Source organism: Eumetopias jubatus, unplaced genomic scaffold (genome assembly GCF_037043125.1).
Source record: "Eumetopias jubatus isolate StellerSeaLion01/CBP00866 unplaced genomic scaffold, mEumJub1_p1.0 scaffold_16, whole genome shotgun sequence".
Taxonomy (NCBI): Eukaryota; Metazoa; Chordata; class Mammalia; order Carnivora; family Otariidae; genus Eumetopias; species Eumetopias jubatus.
In genome coordinates, this window is record NW_028274822.1 from 18,645,488 (window position 1) to 18,662,485 (window position 16,998).

The window sequence follows — 16,998 nt, forward strand, 5'->3', positions numbered from 1 at the left end:
CATGGGCTCAGTTCCCTCCTAATTCTTAAAGTCAACCAAGAACCTTCAGGCCACCTGTATCCAAAAACTATCCTGGCTGCCATTATGTCAAACTATTCATTCTAGAACCGAGCAGCTCTTGATCTGTTGAACACTAAAACAATGACAATGGCATCACCACCCTTACTACCACCATAAACGGAGCATCCATTCAATCTTTAAGTATGTGCTAAGTACTCTTCTAAGCACTTTGAAATTGAAACACATTTAATATCAGCCTTATGAGGTAGGTGTTTAATTAGCCCCAATCTGTAGACGGAACTGAGGTAAGAGATGAAGTGATGTGCTGAAGAGCATACAGCTAGGGAGAGACACAGAGGTAATGTTTAGGAAGTGTGGTGGTATGATAGGAGGTTGCGCGAGGTGGGGGGGCAGCTGTCTAAATTGGAAATGAATACTGTCTCCTACCAATCCATCTTGGGACTTCGGGCTGGGAATGCCCAATCTGTAGACAAAGCCACAGCATCCCAGTCTAGCCTTTTAATAGCTTCTTTGATCTCAACTTCCTGAGCCTAGAGCCATGATGGATCATAAGGGAAAGATGAGAAAGACAACCATGAAGAAAAGGACAGAGAATTCTAGCTTTTCCCAAGGTCAACAGAGATCAGAATGAAATGCCATTCACTGAGAAAATCAAAGAGGTGATAACATTTACATTAAGAGAGTATCATGGGCCAGTTCAAGGATTCCTACCACAGGAATTCACATCCACGAGGATGGCTATAGTAAAAAACCAGAAGCAGGGGCGCCTGGGTGGCTCAGTTGGTTAAGTGTCTGACTCTTGGTTTTGGTTCAGGTCATGATCTCAGGGTCGTGGGATCAAGCCCTGTGTTGAGCCCGGCCTCAGGCTCTGTGCTCGCCGCAGAGTCCGCTTGATCCGCTTCCCTCTGTTCCTCCCCCTGTTCTCTCTTTCTCTAAACTAAATAAAATCTTTAAAAAATAAAAACAAAAGCAAAAACAAAACCAAAAACCCTCCTCCAAGAATTAGGAGGCTGAGTTCTCAAGTAAACTTGAACCTCTATTACCACACCCAATCCCCTTCCCATCATTCCTGGACACTTGGCCACCAAGGGCTTCCCACTTACTTCATTTCAGCAGCTCCTTCAACTCATCTGCCTTTCCCTCTACTCTCATCACTGCTTCCCTGGATCTCTGCAACCTCCTACAGCCTGGTCCTTGACTGTGTGCAAGTGAAACCTCAATAAAGTGGATTTAAAAATTACCACAAGTGGGAAGGAATAATTCCCCAAACTATTTGGCCATGTATTCTATCAGTAAAACATTTCTGAGCAAGTATATATATAATTTTCCTAAGAAGTGATGTTTACACTATTATTACATAATAATATGTCAAGGCACAATGTCACAGATCAGTCATTCACTGGCTCAGTGCTAAATCCGAGAGGTGCCCAAATTATAGAACTATACTTCCCTTTCCCTGTCTATATCCAAAATTTCGTTTATTGAGATATTTGTCTATTTTTTTTTTTTGTCTATTAAAACAAATCACCAACCGAATAAACACAAACAGAACCCCCACAAATTAACTGGAACTGAGCATGTACTTGGCGAGTTGTTTCTCGGCATCAGCACAGAGTTCAAGAAGCCCCATGAGGACAGCAGACACGTCCATATAAGGCTCCCAGACGGTGAAACCACGTCCAATCAGATCAATGGCTGTTCTTCGGATCGTACTGTGTGGAGGAAGTTTGGGGCTCGGAGGCTGCAGCAGAAGAAATGTCAGTGCCTTACCTAAAATTACAAAAGAAAAGGCAGAGCAGTAATTTTACTTTTGTGATGTTTTCTTTGAAGATATTTTCAAAGTATAAACCACTTTTGATTTTTTTTTAACTAAAAGGGGGTTTTCAACAGTAAGACTATAAAAGATCTCAAGTTTACAGTTTGCTCAGCCACATTTTAAAGAGATACATTAGGCTACAGTATTTTATACCATATTCTAAAATGTTTTAATTTCAAAAGAATTATGTATAATTAAGTATATAGAATTTCAAAACATATCAGTGACCCTAACTTCCAAACAAGGTTTCTTTCTACTCAGCATTCTGCAAAATGGAGATGGTTTCAAATAATGTTATATGGTATTCATCTTTCTTCTGCCCCTAACAGCATTCACATGTCAAACACTTAGATCAGTAACACTTGTTTATCAGCAGGGATGAGGGATGAAGGTAGAGGTGTAGTTTAAAAAGTTTCCCCCACAAGCATCTATGTTTCTCCATACTCTGCTATACTGATCCAGCACAACGATGTGAAGTATGTGGTAAATTCTTCACTCAAGTTTGGTAAAGAAATTAAAAGTTCGATATCACTTTCAAATTTGATGAAATGATATCGATTTTAATTAACATGTATTTCTTGATGTTGAAGATAATGCTAACAATTTGTAAACATAAGCCTAATGGCCATTGCGCTGTAAAAGCTCATCTATTTCAAAAGGCATTTTGACATTTAAAAAAGAAAATAGGGATTGTGAAGAGCAAACTGCAATTTAGAAGAGGCTGTTCATTTCTCGAGGGGAAGAGACAAAACTGTTTACAAATCATAGAACAGTACAGCAGACTGGTGATGGGGCATACAGGTTTCAGATCTAAGCCAGGGAAGTAACCACAGTTTCATAACTTATTAGGCAGCAGGCTGAAGAAGGTTCTCATGCGCTACAGTTTCCTTGTCTGGAAAATGGGGAAAACAATAGCTCTCTCTCACACAGAGCATGAGTGCTGCATGAACTGATGCATGCAAAGTGTCCTGCCATGTGCCCAGCATCCAGAACCTCAGAGGGCTCCACAAATGGCAGTCAGGGCTCATGACGAATAGCACCTTGAACCTGTCTGTTTTCAAAACTAAGAATGTGGCATATCAACTTTAATTTAATGCATTCAACAGATAATGCATTTACTCTTTTTATGTCCTAGCCATTTGTTAAATGAGAGCCCAGATAAGAGTCTGTGAATGCACTTTGTTTGTTCATGGTCCAGAATATCTTCCGCCATAGAACCCTTGAGGAATTTGTTGAAATCCATCAGTCTTTTCCCTAGGAAACTACAAACACTACACATACATATCTATGAAATTCTGCAAAAAAATTTCAAGGAGGCCATGGTTCTTGGGTCAATAACTCCTGCAGTAAATTGAAAAGGTACATATACATGGAAAGCCTCCTAGAGGAAACATCTTGAAATTTATGACTTCATTCATACATGCATCTGAAAACTGTACTCTCCTACTAGGCCATGTAAATGTCGTATGTAAAGCAAGTTCTGTGGATCATAAAAATATAAACTCCTTAAAAAAAGGTGACCCACTGTTCTCTATTTTCTGGCAGCACGTATGCATCCCTTCCCACATGATATTTTTAATTATAAGCCTTTCTATGCACTTCCCTTTTCCTCTTCAAGTCTGTTACTCCTGGAGGTGGGAACTACGTTTCATGCGACTTTCCATCTCCCACACCACCAAGCACAGTGCCCTGCCCACATTTCGGACGTAAGATGGAAATATCTCTGCCTTGACACTGCATGTACATTTCTAATGCTGCTCCCCGCTCCAGTTTGTCAGAATGAGATTTCAAAATGTCAAGAAACACACCACTTTCCTGTTATTCTTTCCTTCTAGGAAGTTGTAAGACCTGCAGAGAAAGCCCCATGGCTGCTCTCTGCAGACATCCTGGAGTTGAAGCAGCAATGGTTCCAATCTAGGGGACAGGGCTCCGTGAAGGTATGTCCTTGGGAACCAGTGTTATGAAGGGGCAGTAAGGTTTCCATTAAATACAATGTTTTATAGCATTTCAATCATCATTTTCCTTAACTGCACTCTGCTATTTCTGTCTTCAATACAGGCAGGGGCATTCTGGCAATCCTAGGGATCTTGCTGATTTCTTGCAGCCTCTGTGTGGGAACTCTGGAGGCAGGTTCCTCACCACTCTGACAATTTTATCCTGAGAGCAAAAGTAAACCGTTAAATGGCCGGTTTCTTGATGTTTTTCATCATTTTTCTGACAAAGTAGGAAGAACAGAACAGCAGAGGGGATTTGATCACTTACCTTCTGATTAAATGACAGAAAAGGAAGAATGAGCAAGCGTACTTCAAAAGACCCCTGGCCTTGCAATGGTCCCGCAGGGTATCCCTGCTGCTCCCCTGCAAAGTGTGATCTACCCTGACAGTGGGGATGCCCAGCTCAGCAGGAAATGCAGGTTCCCTACAGCACCGACATCCCCTCTCTTAAATCACTTTCTATTTCATTCAATGATCTTATAAGTACAATTCTTCTACAGGTACATCTCTCCTTCTTTAGTTCAGATCACAGTCTCTGGGTAACACAAAGCAAAGATCCCCACAGTTCTGGCGGGCCATGCGGCACCAAGAGAAACAGAGAGAAAAATGGCCTATTTAAAACACACATTTTAAACCTACTAACTAGAATCTGACCATTTTTCACTGGTCTGTTTTGGAATTATAAAGACAGAAGAATGTTAAAATTCCACACCTATCTCTGACAACTTATTCCAGGAAAAACATGTAAATAAGAGAAGATAAGGAGGGTTTTCAAGTTAAACATTTTGACTTCTAGCCTGGCTGATTAATAAAATGCTTATGACTTTAATGCTACCAGGAATAATGACCCTGATGTTCTGAAGGAATACTCTCGGATGCCCAAGGCTTCAAACTTCCTAATCATAGATTCTTTCTGATGATATTAAGGAATGAGCCTTTAAGAAATGGTTGTTATGATAATAAAAAGTGATAGGTAAATTTAAAATTCCTTTCTCGACTTACACTGTATTCTCTACTTCAGGGTTTATCTGACTTATGATTCTGTAAGAGACAGATGCTCTGCAACATGGGACAAGGTGATAGAAAAGCTAAAATTAAGATACCCATGGTATCTCCCCTTTTGACAGAAAAAGTCTCATGACAATTTTATGAATTTTATCTCTCAGAATTTTCCTTAAACCTTTGGTACCCAATAACAGTTGCATTTTAATCTGTATAAGATGAAATCTAATTCTGTACCAACATACATATGTATTTATTTTATGTAAATGCCCCACTGTTCAACAGTGCCTCAATGAGCAAGCAAGGCAGAGAATGTTATTATCTGCCATCATGATTGATTTCTTCTATAAAAGGCTCTCTAGTGGCAGTATTAAAAAGTTCAACAAGCGGGACTGACATTCATTCAAGGTTTTTCGAAATTTGGTTCCAGCCTATCCATCCAAAGATTCATGTGATAACTATTTATAGAGTGTTTCTATATAATACTAAGTGCTGGAGAAACAAAAGGAAAGAAGACTAAGTTCTTTCCCTCAAGGAAATGCATTCTAGTTCAGGAGACAGGTGAGCAAACAGGTAATTTGAACATATTCTGAATAGTGTTAGAATATTTAAGAGCACAAGGTATTGGGGGTGCCTGGGTGGCTCAGTTGTTAAGTGACTGCCTTCGGCTCAGGTCATGATCCCGGGGTCCTGGGATCGAGCCCCGCATTGGGCTCCCTGCTCAGCGGGGAGCCTGCTTCTCCCTCTCCCACGCCCCTTGGCCCGCGTGTGTTCCCTCTCCCGCTGTCTCTGTCAAATAAGTAAATAAACTCTTAAAAAAAAATAAAAATAAAAGCACAAGGTATCAAGACAGAACTTACTAGGGGCACTTAACTCTGTCTTAGAGGTATGAAAAGCCTTCTAGGGAAAGGTGACCTCGATACCCAAACCTAAAAATAAGTAGGAGTTAGCTACTCAAGGTAGAGGACTATGGAAAGATTGCATTCCAGACAGAGAGAAGAGCGTGTCTAAAGACCAGAAATGAGAGAGAACATGGCCAGATCAAGGGATTACCCATAGTTCAATATGGCTGGAAGTTCTGTTGGGGAACAAGGAAGAGGTTGAGGTAATGGGCAAGGGAAAAAAGAGGACTAGGTGGATGAAAAGGAACAGTGAGACACGAGGCAGGACAGGTTATTAGAGTCCAACCACAAAGGGCCTCATATGCCATGCTAGAAGTTTGTTTATTCTGGTGACATTGGGGAACCACTCAAAGTTGTTGTTTTTTTTTTAATTTTTATTGTTATGTCAATCACCATACATTACATCATTAGTTTTTGATGTAGTGTTCCATGATTCATTGTTTGTGCATAACACCCAGTGCTCCACACAGAACGTGCCCTCTTTAATACCCATCACCAGGCTAACCCATCCCCCCACCCTCCTCCCCTCTAGAATCCTCAGTTTGTTTCTCAGAGTCCATTGTCTCTCATGGTTCATCTCCCCCTCCGATTTACCCCCCTTCATTCTTCCCCTCCTGCGATCTCTTTTATTTTTCTTTCTTAAAATATATTGCATTATTTGTTTCAGAGGTACAGATCTGTGATTCAACAGTCTTGCACAATTCACAGCGCTCACCATAGCACATACCCTCCCCAATGTCTATCACCCAGCCACCCCATCCCTCCCACCCCCCACCACTCCAGCAACCCTCAGTTTGTTTCCTGAGATTAAGAATTCCTCATATCAGTGAGGTCATATGATACATGTCTTTCTCTGACTGACTTATTTCACTCAGCATAACACCCTCCAGTTCCATCCACGTCATTGCAAATGACAAGATCTCATTCCTTTTGATGGCTGCATAATATTCCAGTGTGTATATATACCACCTCTTCTTTATCCATTCATCTGTCGATGGACATCTTGGCTCCTTCCACAGTTTGGTTATTGTGGACATTGCTGCTATAAACACTGGGGTGCACGTACCCCTTCGGATCCCTACATTTGTATCTTTGGGGTAAATACCCAGTAGTGCAACTGCTGGATCGTATGGTAGCTCTATTTTCAACTTTTTGAGGAACCTCCATACTGTTTTCCAGAGTGGTTGCACCAGCTTGCATTCCCACCAACAGTGTAGGAGGGTTCCCCTTTCTGCGCATCCCCACCAACATCTGTTGTGTCCTGACTTGTTAATTTTAGCCATTCTGACTGGAGTGAGGTGGTATCTCATTGAGGTTTTGATTTGGATTTCCCTGATGCCGAGTGATGTTGAGCACTTTTTCATGTGTCTGTTGGCCATTTGGATGTCTTCTTTGGAAAAATGTCTGTTCATGTCTTCTGCCCATTTCTTGATTGGATTATTTGTTCTTTGGGTGTTGAGTTTGATAAGTTCTTTATAGATTTTGGATACTAGCCCTTTATCTGATATGTCATTTGCAAATATCTTCTCCCATTCTGTCGGTTGTCTTTTGGTTTTGTGGACTGTTCCTTTTGCTGCGCAAAAGCTTTTTATCTTGATGAAATCCCAATAGTTCATTTTTGCCCTTGCTTCCCTTGCCTTTGGCGATGTTTCTAGGAAGAAATTGCTGCAGCTGAGGTCAAAGAGGTTGTTGCCTGTGTTCTCCTTTAGGATTTTGATGGACTCCCATCTCACATTTAGGTCTTTCAACCATTTGGAGTCTAGTTTTGTGTGTGGTGTAAAGAAATGGTCCAGTTTCATTCTTCTGCATGTGGCTGTCCAATTTTCCCAACACCATTTGTTGCACAGACTGTCTTTTCCATTGGACATTCTTTCCTGCTTTGTCAAAGATGAGTTGACCATAGAGTTGAGGGTCCATTTCTGGGCTCTCGATTCTGTTCCATTGATCTATGTGTCTGTTTTTGTGCCAGTACCATACTGTCTTGATGATGACAGCTTTGTAATAGAGCAGGAAGACCGGAATTGTGATGCCGCCAGCTTTGCTTTTCTTTATCAACATTCCTCTGGCTATTCGGGGTCTTTTCTGGTTCCATACAAATTTTAGGATTATTTGTTCCATTTCTTTGAAAAAAGGGGATGGTATTTTGATGGGGATTGCATTGAATGTGTAGATTGCTCTAGGTAGCACTGACATCTTCACAATGTTTGTTCTGCCAATCCATGAGCATGGAACGTTTTTCCATTTCTTTGTGTCTTTCTCAATTTCTTTCATGAGTATTTTATAGTTTTCTGAGTCCAGATCCTTTGCCTCTTTGGTTAGATTTATTCCTAGGTATCTTATGGTTTTGGGTGCAATTGTAAATGGGATCGACTCCTTAATTTATCTCTCTTCTGTCGTGTTGTTGGTGTATAGGAATGTCACTGATTTCTGTGCATTGATTTTCTATCCTGCCACTTGACTGAATTCGTGTATGAGTTCTAGCAGTTTTGGGGTGGAATCTTTTGGGTTTTCCACATAAAGTATCATATCATCTGCAAAGAGTGAGAGTTTGACTTCCTCTCTGCCGATTTGGATGCCTTTGATTTTTTTTGTTGTCTGATTGCTGTGGCTAGGACTTCCACTACTATGTTGAACAGCAGTGGTGATAGTGGACGTCCCTGCCGCGTTCCTGACCTTAGGGGGAAAGCTCTCAGCTTTTCCCCATTGAGAATGATATTCACTGTAGGTTTTTCATAGATGGCTTTTATATATTGAGGTATGTACCCTCTATGCCTATACTCTGAAGAGTTTTGATCAAGAAAGGATGCTGTACTTTGTCAAATGCTTTTTGGGCTTCTATTGAGAGGATCATATGATTCTTGTTCTTTCTTTTCTTAATGTATTGTATCACGTTGATTGATTTGCGGATATTGAACCAACCCTACAGCCCAGGGATAAATCCCACTTGGTCATGGTGAATAATCCTTTTAATGTACTGTTGGATCCTAGTGGCTAGTATTTTGGTGAGAACTTTTGCATCCATGTTCATCAAGGATATTGGTCTATAATTCTTTTTGATGGGGTCTTTGTCTGGTTTTGGGATCAAGGTAATGGTGGCCTCATAAAATGAGTTTGGAAGTTTTCCTTCCATTTCTATTTTTTGGAACAGTTTCAGGAGAATAGGTATTAATTCTTCTTTAAATGTTTGGTAGAATTCCCCTGGGAAGCCATCTCGCCCTGGGCTTTTGTTTGTTGGGAGATTTTTGATGACTGCTTCAATTTCCTTAGTGGTTATACGTCTGTTCAGGTTTTCTTTTTCTTCCTGGTTCAATTTTGGTAGTTGATACATCTCTAGGAATGCATCCATTTCTTCCAGGTTATCTAATTTGCTGGCACAGAGTTGCTCATAATATGTTCTTATAATTGTTTGTATTTCTTTGGTGTTGGTTGTGATCTCTCCTCTTTCATTCATGATTTTGTTGATTTGGGTCATTTCTCTTTTCTTTTTGGTAAGTCTGGCCAGGGGTTTATCAATCTTGTTAGCATTCTTTCAAAGAACCAGCTCCTACTTTCGTTGATCTGTTCTACTGTTCTTATGGTTTCTATTTCTTTGATTTCTCCTCTGATCTTTATTATTTCTCTTCTCCTGCTAGGTTTAGGCTTTATTTGCTGTTTTTTCTCTAGCTCCTTTAGGTGTAGGGTTAGGTTGTGTATTTGAGACCTTTCTTGTTTCTTAAGAAAGGCTTGTATTGCTATATACTTTTCTCTTAGGACTGCCTTTGCTGCATCCCAAAGATTTTGAACAGTTGTATTTTCATTTTCATTTGTTTCCATGAACTTTTTAAATTCTTCTTTAATTTCCTGGTTGACCCACTCATTCTTTAGCAGGATGCTCTTTAGCCTCCATGTATTTGGGGTCTTTCTGACTTTCCTCTTGTGATTGAGTTCTAGTTTCACAGCATTGTGGTCTGAAAATATGCAGGGAATAATCCCAATCTTTTGGTACCGGTTGAGACCTGATTTGTGCCCTAGGATGTGACCTATTCTGGAGCATGTTCCATGGGCACTAGAGAAGAATGCGTATTCCATTGCTTTGGAATGGAATGCTCTGAATATATCTGTGAAGTCCATTTGGTCCAGTGTGTCATTTAAAGTCTTTATTTCCTTGTTGATCTTTTGCTTAGATGATCTGTCCATTTCAGTCAGGGGGGTGTTAAAATCCCCCACTATTATTGTATTGTTGTCAATGTGTTTCTTTGCTTTTGTTATTAATTGCCTTATATAATTGGCTGCTCCCATGTTAGGGGCATAGATATTAACAATTGTTAGATCTTCTTGTTGGATAGACCCTTTAAGTAGGATATAGTGTCCTTCCTCATCTCTTATTACAGTCTTTGTTTTAAAATCTAATTTGTCTGATATAAGGATTGCCACCCCAGCTTTCCTTTGGTGTCCACTAGCATGGTAAATGGTTTTCCACCCCCTCACTTTCAATTTGGGGGTGTCTTTGGGTCTAAAATGAGTCTCTTGCAGACAGCATATCGATGGGTCTTGTTTTTTAATCCAATCTAATAGCCTGTGTCTTTTGATTGGGGCATCTAGCCCATTTACATTCAGGGTAACTATTGAAAGATATGAATTTAGTGCTATTGTACTGTCTGTAAGGTGACGGTTACTGTATATTGTTTGTGTTCCTTTCTGGTCTATCCTGCTTTTAGGCTCTCTCTTTGCTTAGAGGACCCCTTTCAATATTTCTTGGAGGGCTGTTTTTGTGTTTGCAAATTCCTTTAGTTTTGTTTGTCCTGGAAGCTTTTTATCTGTCCTTCTATTTTCAATGAGAGCCTACCTGGATATAGTATTCTTGGCTGCATATTTTTCTCATTCAGTGCTCTGAAGATATCATGCCAGTCCTTTCTGGCCTGCCAGGTGTCTGTGGAGAGGTCTGTTGCCAATCTAATGTTTCTACCATTATAGGTTACATATCTCTTCTCCCGAGCTGCTTTCAGGATTTTCTCTTTGTCTCTGAGACTTGTAAGTTTTACTATTAGATGTCGGGGTGTTGACCTATTTTTATTGATTTTGAGAGGGGTTCTCTGTGCCTCCTGGATTTTGATGCCTGTTTCCTTCCCCACATTAGGGAAGTTTTCTGCTATAATTATGCTCCAATATACCTTCTGTTCCTCTCTCTTTCTTCTTCTTCTGGGATCCCAATTATTCTAATGTTGTTTCGTCTTATCGTATCGCTTCTCTCTCGAATTCTGCCCTCGTGATCCAGTAGTTGTTTATCTCTCTTTTTCTCAGTTTCTTTATTTTCCATCATTTGGTCTTCTATATTGCTAATTCTCTCTTCTGTCTCATTTATCCTAGCAGTTAGTGCCCCCATTTTTGTTTTTGTTTTTTTTTTTTTTAAAGATTTTATTTATTTGAGAGAGAGAGAGAGAGAATGAGAGAGAGAGAGAGCACATGAGAAGGGGGAGGGTCAGAGGGAGAAGCAGACTCCCCGCCAAGCAGGGAGCCCCATACGGGACTCGATCCCAGGACTCCAGGATCATGACCTGAGCCGAAGGCAGTCGCTTAACCAACTGAGCCACCCAGGCGCCCTGTGTGCCCCCATTTTGATTGCACCTCATTAATAGCCTGTTTGATTTCGACTTGGCTAGATTTTAGTTCTATTTCTCCAGGAAGGGTTTCTCTAATAACCTCCATGCTTTTTTTCAAGCCCAACTAGTATCTTTAAAATCATGATTCTTAACTCTAGGTCCGACATTGTACTAATGTCTGTATTGAGTAGGTCCCTGGCAGATGGTACTACTTCTTGTTCTTTTTGTTGAGGTGATTTTTTTTGTCTTGTCACTTTGTCCAGAGAACAGATGAACGAGAGAACAAAATGCTAACAGGTTAACAACATCCCCAGAAAATATACTCTAAAGAAATCAGAAAAGACCTGAAACCAGGGGAGAAGAAAGGGAAAGAAAGAAAAAAGAAAGAGAAAAAAAAGAAAAAGATAAAAGCAAAAACAGAACCAAACAAAAAAAACCAGAATATGATCAAATATGATCAGGCTGGTGCATAAATCAGTGCCACACACTAGATTTTGGGTGTATTTTGGTCTGTTAGAAGAAAGTGCCTCCTAAATTTTTAAAGAAAGAAATACAACTATGTACAAAATAAGGGTTGATAGGATGGAGGGATGGAATATGACTGTAAAGATGAAAATTATAAAAAATTTTAAAAAAGGTATTGATAAGAAGGTGTTTGAAAAAAGAAAGAAGGGGATAAAAAAAAAAGAAAGAAAGGAAAAAAAAGGGGAGGGAATGTGACCAGGCAGGAGACTAGAACAAAGCCATACGCTAGAGATTTAGGATATATTTTGATATGTTAGAAGAAACTGTATCTCAAAATTTTAAAGAGAGAACAACTTATATATATATGCCAGAAATAAGGGTAACTACTATGAAGGGATAAAATAGGACTCTAAAAATGAAAAATAACTTTTTTTTAAAAAAGGGATTGATAAGATGGTTGAAAAAGGGAAAAAGAAAAATTCTAAAAAAAAAAAGACAGTTAAAAAAATTAACTTTGAAAGACTAATGAATCATGGGAAAAAAGCCATGAATTCTATGTGCAGTATTCCCCTAGCGCTGGAGTTCTCCCGTTCGAACTGATCGGTATACTTGGTCTTGGCTTGCTGGCTGTTCGTGCTGATCTTCTGGGGGAGGGACCTGTTGCCGTGGTTCCCAAATGTCTTTGCCGGAGGCGTAATTGCCCCCCATTTGCTGGGCTGGGCTAAGCAATCTGCTGGGGTTTGCTCTTGGAAGCTTTTGTTCCCTGCAAGCTTTCCGCACAGGTTTGGAGGACGAGAGTGAAAATGGCGGCCTCCCAATCTCTACCCGGTAGGAGCCGAGAACTCAGGGCCCTGCTCCTCAGTGCGCCCCCAGAGAAAAGCAGTCAGTTACTCCCGTCTCCCTGGTCTCTGGCCGCACTCCGTGCTCACCCGGCCTGTGACCGAGCGTTTCTATCTCCGGCACCGACTTGGTTTCCATCTCCAAACCCAGCAGCTCCCTGCGGTGCACTCCCGCGCCGCTCCTCCTGGGGGAGGAAGGGGAGTCTCCCCAGATCTGCCGCTTGTTGGGTCCCTGCTGGAGGAGCAGTAGCCCGACTGGGCCGCGGATCACAGTTTATGGCAACCCTGAGCTGAGGGCCCGCGCCTTGGCTCCGTCTCTGCAGCCGGCTTCCCCACTCTGATACCTGGAGCTCTGCCGCACTCAGGCACCCCCGGTCTTTCCGTGATCCCGAGGGTCCTGAGACCACACTGTCCTGTGAGGGTTCCACCCCCCGCTTAGCCACTGGAGCGATGTCCCTCAGCGGAGCCGACTTCTAAAAGTTCCGATTTTGTGCTCCGCGGCTCTAGCACTTGCCAGAAGCGGCCGACGGAGGCCCCCTCCCCCGCCGTCTATCCTCCTGAATATTGCCTCGGATTCACTTCTCCGCACGTCCTACCTTCCAGGAAGTGGTCGCTTTTCTGTTCAGAGAGTTGTTGCTATTCTCTTCTTTGATCGCCTGTTTAGTTTGTAGGTGTTCAGAATGGTTTGATCCCTATCCAGCTGAATTCCTGAGACCAGACGAAATCCAGGTCTCCTACTCCTCCGCCATTTTGCTCCCTTCCCAACCACTCAAAGTTTTAAGCAAAGGAGAGGTTTGATTAGATTTTCATTTTAGAAAGATCAATACTTGGGTTGTCTTGTGATTAGAAAGGGGTAAGACCTATTGCCTGTTTAATTCTGATCTACTCATTCCCAGCCAAATGGATTAATTAGAATCAAAGAATTTTCAAATTGAAAGGAATTGAGAAAAATAGCATCCATTCCTGTGCTTCAGATGAGATAACTGAGATCTGTAGATGGCTAGCTGAAAGCCTGGAGAAGGCTAGCTGCAAGGCTGGGAAAGGAGTCCAGGCCTCTGTGGCCCAGGCCATGTGAAATGGGGCCAGTACACAGGTCTGAACACAACTGTGTCTTTACGACCATGCTTTATTCCTGATGCTCTACCCAACTATGGATTCAAAACTGTATCTTTTATGATCAATCTCCTCCTGAATGAAGGCGTAATTTCAACTGCAGTTTACTAGTGTCTCCCGCAAACAGAAGATTAAATAAAATACATGTTTCTTCTTTTCTCACACAATGAGAAGGTTGCCATAACTGGTTCAACAGCTAAAAATAACCATAATAAGATCCCTGCAATTGTTCTGGCTCTAACTTAGTCGCATTGTGGTCACAAAACGGTCTACTGCACATCTAGAATTTCCCCCACATCTTCCCTGCTTACCTTAGAATAAAATCCTTTTTAATACAGCAATTGCTGTCCAAACATTTCACAAATAATAATATGGCATCTTTCGGCATTTATTTCATTTTCTAAAGCTAATTTTATTTATTTTTATTTTATTACCTTTTCCCATCTGCTAAATGAATAAGTTCCCTAGGCTATATGAAATTTTTTGAAAATACTTTTGTTTGGCATAAGGCTTAATGCCATGCTTTATATTTAGTTATCACTGAATAATTGTTGCTTTGGCAAATGCTGTGAATTACTTTACCCTGTGTGTGCCCAGCACAGTCAACACAATTATGCACAAATCAGAAATTTCCACGAGTCTACTACAAACCTATGCTGGCCCGTGGGGAAGTTTCCATGGCTCTATGGAGAAATGGCAAAAATATAAACAATGTAGTAATAAGTCTTTTTCATAAAGTTAAATTTACTCAATTTAAAGGAGTGCTTATATTCTTACTCCTTTTCTGGTGACTGAAAGATTTTTTTTTTTTAAGATTTTATTTATTTATTTGACAGAGACAGACACAGTGAGAGAGGGAACACAAGCAGGGGGAGTGGGAGAGGGAGTAGCAGGCTTCCCGCTGAGCAGGGAGCCAGATGCGGGGCTCGATCCCAGCACCCTGGGACAAGGACCTGAGCCGAAAGCAGACACTTAACTGACTGAGCCACCCAGGCACCCCTAAAAGATTTTTAAAAACGATGAAGATAAAGGGGTGCCTGGGTGGCTCAGTCTGTTAAACCTCCAACTCTTGATTTCAGCTCAGGTCAAGATCTCAAAGTTGTGAGATCCAGTCCCATGTCGGGCTCTGCTCTCAGTGGGGAGTCTGCTTGAGATTCTCTCTCTCTCTGCCCCTATCACCCCTGGCCCCTGGCCCCCACACGTGTGTGCTTTCTCTTTAAAATAAATAAATCTTTTCAAAAAATGAAGATAGTGCTATTTCTTAATGTCTGTAGTAAGCAAAATAAAAAATGTAAAATACTGTCATATATTCTCAGATTTTATTTTTGGAAATTTTGCTGGCCATGATATCTGAAGTTTGGAATCCATTACCATTTGTAATAAATGTACTAGCCTGAGGGACTACAGGGCACCTTCTCCCACTAAGTATCACAACTAAGATTTCTGTTACAGGTCCCTGGCTCTTAACTGAGAATGCCAAGATGCTCCTAATTCACTTTGTTACAGAATAGAATTCAGCATTATTCAAGTAATTCTGGGACAATATTCAAGGTCCATTTATCAGATTACTAGTCTTTCTCACCCACAAGATAGGTAAGTAACAGATACGTGGCAGCTTCATAGTGGGAATCTAGTATGTAAATCACCACCACCACCACCGCCATCACCATGTACGTCTAGCTAAAAGTACAAACGAACTACCAAAAATGCAGACATGCTCAGAACAGTAGAAAACAAATCAAAATAAAACAAAACACTGTGAAAAGCAGAAAGCACTAAAATCCAGCACTGGATAAATCACAATTAAATTAGACCCTCCGGCTGTTTGAATTCTGTTGTCCTGCAGTCAAGAGTAATAACAATTGCTCATATTTTAGTGCTATTTTATCCCAAGCTTTTTTTTGAAAAGTGTTCCAACTTCATTCTTACTGTTTTTTAAAAGTGCTACATAAGAGCAAAGCTGCAAGAAAATTATTTACGCTTTGCTGTAACAGCAAAACACTAAAAATGAGAAAAGGAATGAGACAGAGATAGCAAAATAAAGCCCACGAGAGCAGTGATTAAAGAGCTGACATATTCTACCATGACTAACTTGTTGCTTTGGCAAGATGAATAGTGTCCCATCATGAAACTGACCGGTGAAAAAACACCAATTCAAAACATTTTTGTACTATCTGGCTGGTAATGATGACTAGCTCTTTCAAAAGATTAACATACAAGCCATCTCACACACACACACACACACACACACACACACACACACACACACACTATTACTTAGGTAATAATGAATTTGTCTTCTGGGGCATTTCTTCATCCTTATCACAAAGTGTAGATTCACTTTACTAATGTACCCTACATTTATGGAATGCTTATTCTATGAAAACACTTATATTAACTATAAAAAGCTATAGTTACATATTTCTATAAGCATTGGATATTATTTTAAGCACCATTTGATAATAAATAACACCTTTATGTTGTTATCTCACTTTTTCCCCCTCTTGCATTTCTAACTAGGGTAGAGACTAAAGCTGATAGTAGTGGTGCCTTGAGTTGTCTACGGCCTATCAGAGTGCTTTTACTCACTTATTCATACACACACACAGGGCCAACTGCCAGTTATATCCACCAGTACAACACTTTAAATACTAACTGAAACCTTGATTTTCATATACAGATCCTACTAACATGACATGTTCATGACATGAACATGAATCATGTAGTAGTGTTTTTTACCCAGTTTCTATTTGTGCTGAAATAGCACTAAATAGGAAAGGATCACTTAAAAAGTTGTAAAATTGATATTTTTTTCCCAGCTATCCATTTGTAATTTTTATTTCCTTTGGGGGGGGGGAAGCTAACTTTTCCCTCCCATGCTTCCCTTGACATGTGAAGACCTCATAGGAATCCTGTGGTTACCTCACAGGCAGATTCTAGAATGAGCTGTTGCAAGCCCACTAGCAACCAGTACACCCTGAATGAAGAAGGAAACAGCACTGGCTAACTGAAGGGACTGAAGGAAGTGTGGAAGGACTGAGCATAAGAAGGGGAAAGGGGACCTCCATTATGGAGTGCTTCCTTGCTGCAGCCAAGGGAACCTGGATTTTATGGCAGCCAGTGCTTCAGAAAACCAGTGGCCACAGGGAGGAGTTTTAAGAACTGGAAATTAAAAGAGAAGCCAGAGTCATGCCATATTTATCAAGGGAGAATGAAATTTGCTTACTGGAATTATTACAAAACCATAGCATTTCAGAAAATTTTTCA

At 40.7% G+C, this 16,998-nt stretch overlaps 1 protein-coding gene across 4 annotated transcripts in view; it reads right to left on the reverse strand.

Annotated features, from left to right (window-relative positions):
• WDR7 (WD repeat domain 7) overlaps positions 1-16,998 on the reverse strand; it is a 364,436-nt gene that overhangs the window by 99,375 nt on the left and 248,063 nt on the right. For all 4 annotated transcript variants that reach the window (XM_028102886.2, XM_028102888.2, XM_028102884.2 and 1 more), the window contains one exon: positions 1,605-1,791. In XM_028102886.2, coding sequence (XP_027958687.1) covers positions 1,605-1,791 — 187 coding nt within the window. The remainder of the gene's footprint in view (positions 1-1,604; positions 1,792-16,998) is intronic.